The sequence below is a fragment of the Cydia fagiglandana genome, chromosome 20 (assembly GCF_963556715.1).
Source record: "Cydia fagiglandana chromosome 20, ilCydFagi1.1, whole genome shotgun sequence".
In the NCBI taxonomy this organism is placed as follows: Eukaryota; Metazoa; Arthropoda; class Insecta; order Lepidoptera; family Tortricidae; genus Cydia; species Cydia fagiglandana.
The window spans coordinates 8962776-8978385 of record NC_085951.1 but is presented as its reverse complement, the minus strand read 5'-3'; the positions used below and the strand labels follow the sequence as shown (position 1 = coordinate 8978385).

The 15610-nt window shown below is 39.5% G+C and overlaps 1 protein-coding gene across 1 annotated transcript in view; it reads right to left on the bottom strand.

The window, feature by feature from the left end:
* Nucleotides 1-1198: 1198 nt before the first annotated feature.
* The window catches only part of LOC134674594 (phosphatidylinositol transfer protein alpha isoform), a 33260-nt gene continuing 18848 nt past the window's right edge, over nucleotides 1199-15610 (bottom strand). The window contains exons 4-9 of the mRNA XM_063532707.1: nucleotides 12879-13030; nucleotides 9911-9988; nucleotides 6390-6620; nucleotides 4451-4509; nucleotides 3836-3989; nucleotides 1199-3747 (exon numbers count right to left, since the gene is read on the bottom strand). Of these exons, the coding sequence (XP_063388777.1) occupies nucleotides 3851-3989; nucleotides 4451-4509; nucleotides 6390-6620; nucleotides 9911-9988; nucleotides 12879-13030 (659 nt within the window). The 3' untranslated portion in view covers nucleotides 1199-3747; nucleotides 3836-3850. The remainder of the gene's footprint in view (nucleotides 3748-3835; nucleotides 3990-4450; nucleotides 4510-6389; nucleotides 6621-9910; nucleotides 9989-12878; nucleotides 13031-15610) is intronic.

Here is a 15610-nt window from a genome sequence, read left to right as displayed (position 1 = left end):
AATCCCAGTAAGGGCATTTATTTGTGTGATGAACACTAATATTTGTTCCTGAGTCGTGGGTGTTATCTATGTAAGTATGTATATCGTCGCCTTGCACCCATAGTACAAACTTTGCTTAGTTTGGGGCTAGGTTGATCTGTGTAAGATGTCCCCAATATTTATTTTATTTATTTATTTATTTATAATCAGAGACTCGTTGGGCGATTAGAATTAGTACTACTTTAGGAGGAATATACTTTTAATTAGAGGAGGTCCTATCTACAATGGAAACAATCCATAACTGGTTAAATTATTTTTATTTTTGTTGGCCTCAAAATATTCATTTTACAACAAATGTTATAATTACTTAATACAATACTTACTTCAATGCGAGAACTCTTCAAAACTTTTAATAATTAGCTAAAAATTTAAAAATTGACAATTTTAGCGCTCTATTTTACGTACTGCAGAAGTTCCGAGCACCTACTCAAAGACAACTAGAAACACTGATGATCCATCCCAATCGATAATTTTTTTTTCGTGCTAATCTATAGAAGACAGAATATATTATATTTATGGTCACAAGAAGCACCCCGTCTCTTTTTATCAAACGCAGTCGGAACGAGACGAATGGATTATCATGTCAAAAATTGAAAATTGCAACTCGGCCATCCTGATCATACAACTCGCCCCTGGAACCACTATACGATAAGCGTAACTAAATCAAAATCGATTAAACATGCATTATTTCGTTTAAATATTACGTCTAGAACATCAAAGGATGAACCCGTTATTCGTTTATGTATATAGGCGTTAAAAAAAATAAAAGGATTTTTTCAAGTGTACTTATTTTATTTGGTAACTGCAACAACTAAGTTATAACAATGAAAGAAGCAAAGTAAGGCTTGAATCATAATGGATTGAAATTTTTGGTAGAGCTAGAGGAAAGTGCGAAATATTCGCGAGAGTAGCCCGTAAGAGTTGGTCCTAGTATCTACCCTATCAAATATTGTCATGGATTAATAGGGAAGTAAATTTTGTCTTACACACAAAAATCTTCTCTTATCGTTATGAGGAACAGAATTGTGCTCATCTCCTTTGTCGATAGATTAAGTACATGTTGAAATTCAAAGTCTAAATAACATTGAAACACAAAAGCTCTATGCGACGCTAAAAGCGGGTTGAGACATCACTAATGTCTACTAATAAAAGACTACTCTCAAATATATATCACGCTGTATTTGATGTAAAACTTATACAACACAAGTAAAAAAAACTTAATTAAAATAAAGTGCAGTATCAATAAGCAAAAATACTACTTTGGGCTCACGATTCTAAGGTCTTAGCCTGCGATGGGGTTTTGTTTTGTCTCTTTCCCACGACTCCAGTGAGATAGAGACAAGATGCTTTTATCCTCAACGATCGTATCTGACCTCAGTACTCGCGACAGCCCCGTAGTTTAAATAATATATATAAGCACGACCACAAAAATAAACGTAACTGAAAATGACGATACGTTTCTAAATACGACTGAGTTCATTACCGAAAATATGAAAATTCAAATAAAAAAAACAACATAGATCTCATTAATTCTTAAATACATTATTCTTGGCAAATTATCATTTTCCTATGCATGCAACTGCATATTAAGAAACAACAAAGAGAGCTATTTCAAGTTATGGAAACAAAGATGCAGCAAAACTAATTTAAGTTTATAAAAATGTTACAATAGAATCTGGAATGTCACACAAATATTAAAATACTGATTTGTAAACCAACATAACTTACAAATACAAATATACAAGCCATCACTATATTCAAAGGTGTTGCAATTTACATAGGTACTGAACCCGAAATAAAATTATAGTAACAATAACCAATTGTAACATGCCCGCAGCCGACCGCTACCCGAATATAAGTTAGTGCGCCGAGATACCTTGCAACACCCCATATTAAATACCCCACTAGTATTCCACTTAAGGCCCCCCCCACATCTGGCGTCTTTCGAGCGTCGGCGTCTACAATTCTATGGCCGACGTCGACGCAGCGTCGACGCAACTGCGCATCAGCGACGTCATTTTCCATAGCGCTGGACCGACGCCGACAGACGCCGACGCTCGAAAGACGCCAGAAGCCCTAAGGTCATACACAAATTAAATTTAAATTTGTCCCTCGTGTTACTAAATGTTAAACACGCAGAAGCCTAATTGACTCTGACAAAACATCATTTAATAAAAGTGGCCAACATATTTACATGTTTAATCTTTTGAACGCCAGACGGCGGAAGAATATGCCGTGCCGCGGACGCCAGGCGATCGCTTTAAGCGAAATTGAACTTTACGGAGTCCCGCGTAAGTCTATTGCATTAGCGAAGCTGTCGGCTGTAACCGTCGTTCGCAAGACTCTCCGGCGGTCAAAAGGTTAAACTGGAGAGAATTTGAGGGATCATATCAAATATTTTGATCATTAAACTAGCTACCACGAAAGACAAATTAAAATCTACGTATATGTACGACTCTTGCGCTCTTCTGTCGTCACATAAATTATTGCACAGATTATTTTCTCGTAACATTAGTGCTGAGACTAAGTGATACTGACGAATGGTGTAGTACATGATGACATTAAATATATATAACTGTCGAACATTATATTTAAACCGTGTTTATTCATATTTTATCATGAGCATCCAATGTACAGATGTAGTGCATAATTGTTTTCCATCGTATTTTCTCGGAAACGTTCGTATTTGTCATGCTACTTCAGTCAACTTCAGCACTTTTTCACCGATTGAAATAGCAAGACACGTTCATACGCTTCCGATGGAAAATAGTTATGGATTACATCTGTAATAATGTTTAACTTTAGAACATTTGACCGACATAATCTCTTGAAAGCCCACGACAAACACTTGGCAATACCAATTCTCGTTGCGAATAGTCCAAAACATCGTCTAGAATTTTATGTTTAATTATTATTAGGTAACGACAACACTACCTGTTAACCACTGACTACATCGACTTATTAGTTATTCATTTAAATAGTTATCTATAACCACATTTCAATGACATTATTTCTCTAATGGTAATCAAACTAATCGAAATGCCGTCGCGTATACTGAGATTGCGAAATGACTCGTTCTAATGAATACTTTAAAAGTAAACAACATTTATTATTTAAGTAGATTTTGGATAAAATTTATACAATCTCAGTTGTTCGCGCGGGCAAGGTGAGCGTTCGGAGGAACTCCGGCGGAGTGTGGCGTCAGAGGCCAATCGCTTTAGAAAACTTTATTGAAAAATCGCTTTCTTAGAAAAGATTAAATCTAGAAAAATGTCCATAAACATAATATTATTTCCGCAAATACAAAAGTTTCACGTTTCAATGCCATATATGTTCTTTGGTTTCAATCTTTTTTCTTACTACGTTCTGTACACGCGTTCCCTTTGAACCCCAAATCATTTAGGTTGTTCATTCGTTTCATGGCAATAGGACCAATAAAAAAAAGTATTGATAAAAAAAAATGAAGTCGACAAAATGACAGTTACAGGTGTAGTGAGACATATTTTTCATGTAGAAATGAAACCATATATTGAATCATTTTCACATAAAAAATCTCACTGGACAAGAAAGATACATTTCAATAAAGTTTTCCAGAGCGTCATCCTCCGTCGCCAAAGTAATCCCGCCGGCGGCGCGCACGCGCGCTCGCGACCCACGCACTTGCGTACGCACGGAGCTGCGCACGCCCCGAGTTGTGCACGCTCGGAGCTGCGCACGCCCGGCGTTGCGTACGCACGGAGATGCGCACGCTCGGCGTTGCGTACGCACGGAGCTGCGCACGCCCGGAGTTGCGCACGCACTTGCGCACGGTTTACTCGTTGTCGGCGCGCATGCCGCGCACCTCGCCCTCGCGCCGGAGCCGCTCGAGCTCCTCTTTGGTGCGGTCCTCGATGGCGCGGATGTCCGCCATCGTCATGCCGTACCAGTCGTCCATGGAGCAGAATACTTGTCTGGAATTTAAACAGAGAATCTTAACAGTTTTAACTTTTTCGACGCCGTGTCGAACACAAAAGGAGTGACAGCACTCCAGACGCCACGTCACCGGAGTGTCAAAACTGAAATTGAACTTTATGCATAAAGCACGTAGGTCTATGCTGCTCTGTGGTCTTTGACCCATTAAATCCGTCTTTGGCGTTGGACCTGCGGTGCGGATATATTGGTCATTGGCGTCCTATGTTATTTGGTCCTATAAAATTCGTTTTTATGGAAGTTGGTTAAAAATGCCACTTAGACTAAAAACCCGTAAAAAGACTAGCCGATATTGGCACTTAGTTTTTTCTTAAAATGTAACACTAGCAGTTTAGCTTTTTGAACCAGGAATGTATGTCAGTTATAATCTATGAATGTACTAAATTCTTCGGCATTCAGATAATAGTAATTTCACTTTTATTTTACTTGTTAATTTACTCACCTATGGAAAATCGTGAACAACCGCCGTTCTGATTTGTGGATGACATTTTCTACTTTGCTCTGTAAAAAGACAAAATAATTATTAATTTCCAAGTCTTCAAACTTCAGAGAACTTATACATATACGAACGCACTGCGATTAATTTCATGCAGTTTCAGTCCAATTTCTTGCCAATTTAGTTGCCAGTCCTTAGATATTATACGTCAATCAATGGTGCTGTCCCAATAAACTTGGATCATTTTTTTCGTGAAATGAATTACCTATGTCATCATTAAGCTACCAGTTGTTATTGTTTATTGTTGTTTGTTTGGATAAAGTTTATAATAGTTATAATAGAGTAATTAGGAATATGCTTTATTGTAATTCTAATTATATTGTATCAAAACAACATGAAACCTTGTCAGTCTTCCGTAATGTAAATTAATTATTTATAACAACAATTATTGTTGTTATAAACTATATTATATGTGCCTATTATAGGCACATATAATATAGTTTTTCATTAATCTTATAAGGTTAAATGACGTATTAATTATCGCAATAGAATCACAAATATTATTTAATCAGTTAATTGATTACCTTTGATTATTATCTCACGTGTGTCTGAGCGTTCGGTTCGGCCTTGTACTTGGCCGAGGCAACCGAAACGGTCTAAATAAAGATGTGAGCCTACTCTTGAGCTATAAAACAATTAAATATGTCGGTAAAGAATCCTGCTTTACTAATATTAATTTAAATATTGTTTTCTATTGAGAATTATCTGCGATTGAATATAATTCGCGCGATACAATTTGTTTCGATAGTTATTAAGAAATGATCAAGTAAAATTTGTTTTAATTCCTATTTACCTCGCCATCCCTATAGACCCCGGTCGACGTCCTTAACCTTGTATTTGTCCGACATATCACTAATATCAATACAACAAAAATTTACTTATTTATGATTACGAAACTACTTTATTTCCAGTTGGAAGCCCGACTAGCAGACTTGGCCTGTTTTGGTCTACTTGACCTTGGTCGGGTCCTACAACCTACAATGAACCTCACCTGCAAGCCGAACCACTTGAACTCGGCCGTAACCAGCTTGTAGCACGTCATAACCGGCTTGATATCCGCCTTCCAATTGGGCCCGACCAGCGGACAGCGGCCGGTCTTGACCGACTTGACCTTGGTCGGGTCCTACAACCTACAATGAACCTCACCTGCAAGCCGAACCACTTGAACTCGGCCGTAACCAGCTTGTAGCACGTCATAACCGGCTTGATATCCGCATTCCAAATCGGCCCGACCAGCGGACCGCGGCCGGTCTTGACCTTGGTTGACCTACAATGAACCTCACCTGCAAGCCGAACCACTTGAACTCGGCCGTAACCAGCTTGTAGCACGTCATAACCGGCTTGATATCCGCCTTCCAATTCGGTCCGACCAGCGGACCGCGGCCGGTCTTGACCGACTTGACCTTGGTCGGGTCCTACAACCTACAATGAACCTCACCTGCAAGCCGAACCACTTGAACTCGGCCGTAACCAGCTTGTAGCACGTCATAACCGGCTTGATATCCGCCTTCCAATTGGGCCCGACCAGCGGACAGCGGCCGGTCTTGACCGACTTGACCTTGGTCGGGTCCTACAACCTACAATGAACCTCACCTGCAAGCCGAACCACTTGAACTCGGCCGTAACCAGCTTGTAGCACGTCATAACCGGCTTGATATCCGCATTCCAAATCGGCCCGACCAGCGGACCGCGGCCGGTCTTGACCTTGGTTGACCTACAATGAACCTCACCTGCAAGCCGAACCACTTGAACTCGGCCGTAACCAGCTTGTAGCACGTCATAACCGGCTTGATATCCGCCTTCCAATTCGGTCCGACCAGCGGACCGCGGCCGGTCTTGACCGACTTGACCTTGGTCGGGTCCTACAACCTACAATGAACCTCACCTGCAAGCCGAACCACTTGAACTCGGCCGTAACCAGCTTGTAGCACGTCATAACCGGCTTGATATCGGCCTTCCAATTGGGCCCGACCAGCGGACCGCGGCCGGTCTTGACCGACTTGAACTTGGTCGGGTCCGTCTCCGCCTTATAGTCGGCCGACGAGAGAGGGTCGTTGGCGATGTCGATGTGGACGACTTCTCGGTTTTTTAACTTCTCCGGTGGTAGCTCGTGCACCTGTAATTAATATTTATCAATGTCAGAGAATAATTATGATTGAGTGCACTTACTATTACGATTTATGGTAGTTCCGTGAGTTCTGTCATAAATCCAACTTATTTAACTTTTTGCGTTCCATTACTAGCGCCAGGCGTGGCTCACTTCGCGCTTTCGTCGCTTTGCTACAGACAGCTAAAAGTACATCCGTTCGGCCCCAATTTTGGGCTTTGCCATAAGCCGCGCGTGGCGCTGTCGCCACCTAGCGGCCATATCTGTGCTGATCGTAACAGACTCGTTTTGTTAGGGAGTGAGTCTTCTGTACCTAGTACTATTATTTATTCTGTGCTAGCGCATCTTGCCCTGCCAATCCCTAGAATTGTGTAAAAAATTTTTATGAAACTTTATGCCCTTGATGCCAGCCCTTTATGCCAAATCTCTTAGAAAAGGGGCAAACCTTTGACAGTTGCCAACCCCATTAACCCATAGAGCTCAACCGTTGTTAAAACTTCAAGGTTATTATTTGGCTACTGTGTGTCAATTTTGAGGTCCCTGGGACGCAAAGGGGTTAATTTATCATATTTTGTGAAGGGTTGACTTTTTTTCTTACTGTAGCGTTTAAGAACTGAATGTTTTCATTCGGCACGAACCGTTTTCAATAAATTGCTTTTATAATAGTAGGTAATACAATAAATACAATACTGCAGTAACAACAATTTCATCTTAGTATTGAAACCAATAGCGGTTGTGTTGCAAGTTACAAATCACGAGTAGAAGGAAGCCAGTTGAAAGTGTGCATGGTAACCTTGCTTACTATAGTCGTGTTAAACACTTGCTGCACGTGGAGCAATTAAAAAATAGACAGAACGTCGTCCGCCGCAGGTAGGTGTGACAGAGAGCACACTACAACATATAACGGCTAACTAAAGCATAATGGTGGTTGGTGATATAGCTAGTCGTGAAGTTGGAATCTCGACACAGTGTGAATTTTAATTCTTTTGTGCTGAGCGTTCCGACTGAACATCTAGCGACCTTCACCAAGGAGGAGTTTTGGCCGAAGGGTGTCAAGTTCCGGCGGTTCCGCGGCCGGCTCCCTGACACTGCGGGGTTGCGAACTGCATCGCAGCCATAATTGTGTTTTTAGTTTTAAGATATATTTTGTATTAATATGTATGCTAGTTTTAAGGTATTTATCTATGGGCCAATAGTTGCCTGAAAATAAATGTTTTCATTTTCATTTCATTTCAATAAGGATTATGGTTATTTTCCCCCATAGAGAATATAGAGATCCCCCATAGAATAAGTTCGTCTTCTAACGTATATCTGCTATTACCTACTTATGCTTGTTTCCTAGCTTAAAACTAGTTGTTTATAATATTGTTTGTGTTCTTCTATTATTAGTAGCCGGAAGCCATTAATATTTCGGAAATGGAGTATATATAATTAATGATCGAATCGACTACCAAAACAAAGTGTGACAACGTCTTTAGTTACAGTATAGTTCGTTAAAAGAAATGTTGTAGTCACCTGCAATAATATGTTACACAACGAAGGCAGCAAAAATATCTGACACGATTTTATTTGTGGAGCCAAAAGAGCGTGTCACATATATTTGCGGCCTTCGAAGAGTAACATATTATTGCAGGTACAACGATCTACTAACGTGCTTAATAGATGGCCCAATGTTAATTTAGATACCACAAAATCGGGGTTTTAAAAGTGACACAAGAGAAACCAAGTAAAAAGAAAAAGTTGATTCACTCTGGTATATCTACGCGTACTTTGGTCCAAGATCACGGTTACCGAACGCCTACCATTGTACACAAATAGATTGTTTTCATTTCATTCTATAAAGATGTCGGAAAGACTACAGTCTTGGTTGTCGGGTAATTATAGGAAAGGAAAAATTGCGTGTAACGATGGGTAGGTATAGTTGCTAATAGGTCGGTAATGGTAATCAATGTTGTGACAGCAATTACCGGCAAGGCAACACAGGCATCACTTAAAGCTGCTTATTATATAGCTATGCGTTATTTTTCTTACTTGGACTTCTGATAGATGATACCTAGGAGGTACGAAATAGAGACAGTTTCTTTCTTTTGAAATGCCTTTTTTCTTTTAATTTGTTTCTTAAGTACCTACATTGGTCGCTATTACTACACTCTACTCCTCTTTTAGCTGTTGCGTCTTCGTAAACTAATTTACATGGCGTTAAGTCAAAGATACAATTGTGCGCAATTTTTTTATTGTAACTAAGGGCTGATTTAAACGGCGCGCGAACTCGCATGCGATTTTAGTTAGTTACATTGCGGACTGTTGGTTACGTCCAATCCAACCGACCGACCAAAAACCGCAATGTAATGAAACTAGCATGCGTGTTCTCGCATCGTACAAATGAGCCCTAAATTGTCAAATGTCAACTTTCATCAGAGTTACTGCATAATATACAGAGCTATAGAGACACCTGAAATAGCTCTCAAATTAAAAGCACGATTTTTTCCTACACTTCACATCTCTTGTACAATAACTCTTTGGTCGATACATGCTTATTTCTCGCGTAAAAATTATTTAATATGTAATAATTATGCATATTATGAAGATTCCGGTTCTATATAAACGGTTCGGTTGGTAGCTGGGTCGTAAATGACGTCACGTTATCTATTATGACTGTATTATACTAAGATATAATAAAATATCAGCAAGTCCGATAGATTACAGGTGATTTCTTGCCTTTTTTGCGATAAATTCTTCCATTATTTAAAATATCTATAGGTAAATTTAAGTGGGTGATTAATCATGGCTTATTTATAGTATTTGTGGTAATTTCCTTAAATATGACACATATTTGCATTATATAAACGGAAGAAAATATATTAATCGCGTCATTAACACTAAGATTTTTGTTTTAATTTTTTGTAATTGTTAAATGAAGTATAATTGTTTTTTAAAACGTTTATTAATAATGTATTTTTTCCACAAGAATAATAAATAATAAGCTACCGATATAAAATCAAAAAGGAAGAGTGGAGAGAACCAGATCGCGCGGCAGATCACCTATGCGCTGGACTGACCAAATAAAATCCGCAGTGGGAAACCGCGTATCTGACTGTGCCAGACAGTCTGCCAACAGGGAGAGATGGCGGGAGATCGTGTGAAGAGCCGTGTCCGCCTCTACTACCGATGCGGCCGCCTCAACGTGACCACGACCGCTCTGTCAAGAGCGATACGACAGAGAAGAAGTTAAAATCAACAATCTTACTTTTATTTGAAGTTTCCTACACATTTTATAGAATAATAATAAGCATACTTACATTAGTTTGGTCACCACCGTCCGGTAAGTGTAGGGACTCTATGCAGATGACGAAATTGTCCTTCATGTAGCCAGGGTTCTGGAAAATTAATAAAATTTATGAACACCCCCTTTAGGTAAGTACAAGTATTTTATTATTATATAGATCGCGTTTTTCATAAAATTTACACTATTGTGAGCATTATTGCAATAAAACCACCAGACAAATAAGTTTTTGGCAAAAAATTCATTTTTGGTACAAGCTTTTATCGCTGACTGTACTTTTCTTACGACAGACGACTAATACTCATCGAGACAATTCTAAAAACCCCTAACACAATTAGGTTGCATTGTTTCATCACAGAGTTCCTATGGCCACCTCCTGTCTCCGTCATCAGACCAGCTCTATGGTACCATAATATTGCATTGTCATCTGATTTCTACATGCATGCAATATTTCAGCTCAATCGGAAACCGGGAAGTGGATCAAATTTAACTTGCAAGACTTGATTACAGACAACGGTCAGGTGAAACTAAATAAAAGCTTGTAAAAATGCACAAAAATGAGATGGGCGGACTAGGTCATAGCCGCAGTGGATGGGTTGACTTGACACACTCCCTTCGGGCAAACTCGACCAGTGTTGCCAACTTGGCATAAATAATGCCAGATCTGGCATATTTTTACTCGCTTTGGCACCAAAATTTTCCATTTAGCATCTGGCATATTTTTTAGCATAATTTAGTCTAAGCCAAGTTTGCACCAACTTGGCAGCAACAAAATGCGCCATTGCCTTCATATTTTCTTTGTGGTTCATATTTTCGTATGAATCTTGACTTTTGTGGACGGATGGACGTCGACGGACTATATAGTATAAAGTTGGTCAAGCAGATCTTGTCAGTGGAAAAAGGCGGCAAATTTGAAAAATGTATGTGTTTTAAGTGTCTAATTTCAAGTGACATTTAAACATTTTTTTTAGCATATTTCAAATAACTTTGGCATAATTTTGGCATAATCTAGACATTAGTCTAGCAATTTTCAAAATACGAGTTGGCAACACTGAACTCGACTCCGCCCGGCTCTGCATTGCTCCGAGCAATTATTAGGGTTGACGTCCCTTTGCATGCACGACCACAGATGAGATAATGGCTTGAATTTTGACAACGCTAAATAGCCGAAAATAGAGAATAGCGTGTTGGAGGCCAAGACACACTTTTGGGTCGCTGCGCCAGAGGAGTAAGTAAGTAAGTAAATAGCGGAAACTCGGAAAGGGATAGTGCCATATATTAGAAAGGGACAGCATGATTCGACCCTGAACCGTTGTCAAATTTCGGTTTTGTAGGAAGTTTCCTTTCTGTACGGTAGTACTATTATTTTTTCTGTGATATTAGGTAATAATGCCTCAAATGACCTTATGACGTAGTAACGTAGTAAAACAACAAGTAGCAAAGATAACGTGCTATTGCTCCCAGAAGTCCCAGCGGGCCTACCGCGAACCACGTTCGACGTGTTGCCTCTCTGTCGCACTTGTAAATTTGTACTTAAGTGTGATAGGGAGGCAACACTTCGAACGTGGTTCGCGGTAGGCCCTAAGACCAGACTATCGTCACATGTCAAAAATCATGGTTACGTAGGTACATATTTGTAGATATGCCGTAAACAAAATTTCCCCGTAAATATACAATAACAATTTGCCTGCGTCACTTTGTAGTGACGACAATAAGATCTTATCGTTGGTCAACGAACCTTCTTGTACTGTACGTTGTTGCCATGGTAGCAGTAAATTGGTTCCACTTGCTCAAAGAAAAGTTTTCTAAAAAACTGTTACAATTGTCCGTCGGACACACAACGGTGTCCGACGTCGGGACAAGATAACAAAAAATGCACTATCGACTTATCTTTGGCTCAGTCTATTTTTTTGCCTTCATTAATGAATGAATCGACATTTTCAAAAAAGTCCAAATCCAATTGCAGTACCTGCACTCGGCGTCACGAAAATCGCACGCCTTCATATACGGTGCGAGTGATTCTAGTTAGCTCTTAGTAAAATGATTTTGCCTTATTCAATTTCACATAATTTAATACCCTTTAATCTGGCGTCTCTTTTGTTTGCGTGTTTTATTTTTGTTAAGATTGTCAATTTGTCAGCCTTTGAAAGAATCGCTTGTGCTCGAAGGTGTGCGATTTCCGTGACGCTGAGTGTATTCATATGCTAGTTTTTAAGTGCGCATGACACATATTAAGCTGCGCAAATTGCCTTCCACAAACTCTCCAGTTGTTGAAAGTCACTGCATGACTGCACAGGGCTTTCCTAACATTGCGTCACGACGCCCCCAGTGGGTCGCGTCATCATATCATCATATCAGGGGCGCAGTGGCTAGCTAATAGGCGTGGGCGAAGTGGGCCGTCGCCCACGGCCGTGCGCCCCAAGGGGGGCACGCGCGAGGCCCTTCGGGTACGTTGAAAGAAAGGGCCTCGTAGATGCGACTTCGCCCACGGTTAGATTTGTTTACGCTACGCCACTGCATGGGCCTCGCGAAGCGATCCTTTCTATGACAGTTCGACAGCGTAGTAGGTACTATAAGCTACTGAAGAGAAGCGGCGCGCGTCGCAAACAAACTTCTAAGAGCGTCACAGTAAAAAACGTTTTCCCTAATCTATGTAATTGTAATTAACCTATCTCTCTCACACTCACCATAAGAACAGTACAATTAAGGGTACGCGTTGCATACCTGAGGGGCTACCGCGAAAACCGAAATTCGCAAATTGCGGGGATTTTTCTCTGTCACTCTAATTACGCCGTCATTGGAGTAAAAGAGAAAGATCCCCGCAATTTGCGAACTTCGATTTTCGCGGTTATAGCCCTGGACCGAATTTACTTTCTTTAACTTTCAACTCGTGGAAAACGGTCATTAAACCCGGCTGCGCACCAAAGGGGTTACTAAATTCAGATTTCAGATATACTTAATCTGTATATCTCTCTCACACTTACCGTAAGAACAGTCCGGCAGTAAGGGTAAGCGTTCCACGCCTCCTCATGCACCTCGAGGGACCCCTTGGGCGCCAGCAGCCTGATGAAAGCCGGCACCTTCGATGCCAAGTGGTAGATCTTATACGTGTACTGCCCGGATGAGAACTTGCCGCCTGTTCAACGAAAATGGACTTAATGTCTTGTTGTATAGAGTTGGAAGTTGATTTCTGACAATTATTTGAAAGCGATATTCTTTCGACATTCGTTTTTGGTTTTACGTAAGGTATGCCGGTAAAAGGAGTTTTTTTTTCATTCAGGGTTAATGCCTTTACACTAGAACTAATCTAAGCTTAAGTATACTTACTTCACAAGTTAGATTGGTAGATTTTAGCGTATTTCTAGTGGATTAGGGGGCCGTAAATTGCTATTTTTCTTTAAACTTAAGTAGCTCTTTTTAGATACTCATTGTAGAACTTAAAATACGATTTCTATAATACTACCTACTTTAAAGTTTTAATCTAAGTACATACATTTAGGTGCTAGGTGAGTGACAGAGGTGACACAACATTCTCTCATACATCAAAGTTAACATTGAAAAGTTGGTATATAATTTGAATTCTGGCTCCCGAGATTAAAATCAGTCAATGTATTCATAAGGTCAAGCTTACACATAAGCACATAATATACAAGTGTAAGTTATACGTGTAATGTATTAACCCTTTGAACGCTTTATGTCATAAACACCATCATCTCCTCCTAGCCGTTTTCGGCTACAGCGACTGCTATGCTACAGCTGAGAGCGTCGCTGGTGCGCTCTCAGGTGACTGACGTAGCCAATCCTTGCAGCAAATGTGCAACAAACATCACTCAAACGCCAAGATCCCGGGCGCACAGCGTTTGCCGTAAGACCTATAGTGGTCCTTGGCGCGGTGGGCAAGACTAGTAACGTCCTAAGGACACCTTTAGGTGTTCTTGGCGTTCAAAAGGTTAATACATTTTACAATGCGAAGCGAAGACCCCCGCCGCTAAAAACATATAATGGATATTCCACCCCCACAATTGTGATGCTACTTTTTTGTCATTCCTAATTAGTTAATTAAGAAATAAAAAAGCTCATTTAAGCAGTAAAACTGCTCATTACTGGGATTATTATTATTACACGCTGTTTTATCACTGGGAGTAAAGTTACAAACAATTCGGGCTTATGTCAGGGGTTATTTTTATCTGCGGACCTATTAGCCCCGCTCCGTTAAGTATACCGTTTAACTGAGGCAGTTGGTAAGAAGTTACTATGGTCATCTACGGACTGATTGAAGGCTTGGTTGCATGAATCTGATTTTATGTGAAGTACAGTCGCTATCAGATATATCGGAGCGACCAAAGTGCTATTATTATATATCTGATCATGCACTTTAATGTCATGATAATAATAGGTTTTGGTCAGATATTTGTGAACACCTTGGCCGCCTCGATATATCTGATGGCGACTGAACCTAAATAAAAATGTAATACCTAGGTATATAAAATAGTTTTAGTCCTAAAACCTCAGCTACCCTCTGCTAGTAAATCACATGTATCTAGCAAACTAGGTATTTGTAAATTTTTCACCATGAAAATAGTGCGAATTCTCTTATCAACGAAAAGTATACGTCATTCGATTGAAAGGGAGAACAAGTTTAACGTCTTATGACGTAACTGGCGTCTCGTAACGTCAATCGAGCAGGTTATAACACCTTCTCTGCTAAGTTCAATGTTCATATAAAACTCGTATTTCTAGGTAACATCTAACAACGTTCAAGGCTTTCAAATCCATTGGTCGTATACGCTAAAGCATATATATCTTCTATGAATGTTTAGTGGCTCTCTGCTCTGTTTTCTTTTCGTGAGAGTTTATATGTACTTTTTTTGCATTTTATTGACCTGGTTACGAGAATTTTAAGCCATGATGACTGTCTACTAATAGTTTTAGAAGAATGTAGACACCAGTTTTAGAATATAGTCCATTGATCTTGATAAATAAAAATATTATTAAGTAAAATTTCACAAATAAAACATTTGATTTTATTTCAATTAAAAATCAATGCCGTTTAAAAGTTGAAAAAACAGTAACATTTCTTTAAAAAACCGAGTATTTTACCTCTCGTTTGTGTATAATAAAGATCCTGCCGAAATTTTAAGTCGTTCTTTTTGGATTTTTCCAAAACCATTTTTTTCTGCTCTATACGATACGACCGAGGTTTAAATTAAACCTACGACTTTAGACCCCCACACACATACGATATCCATCCATATACCAAAATATTCGAAATATTCGTATCCAGAAATATGAATATTTCATAGACTAGTGATGTATACATCCGCGATGCATATACATAGTTGCTAGCTTGTCTAGGTCGTTTCCATAATACCATCTATGTTTATGCGTATTGATTATCATAGCCAGAAACCTCCTAATTCATTGTTAGACCAATAATTAGCAAGATGGAGAACCGAATACATTTGTTCAGTTCATTTGCATCAAAGTACCCACTCAGAATATCCGGCACAGCGAAGCGCGTAAAATATCTGACCAAATATTTGACTCAAGATATTTTTGCGCTCTCTGTTTTGTGCCTAAGACTTCCAATGGTGACATTGGTGACAGTGACAGTAGGTATACAGCAGAGATGGGCATTAATCGATTATTTTTTTAGTTAACTAATCAATCGATTAAAAATATCAATCGTCATAATTTAATCGCGATTAATTTAGTT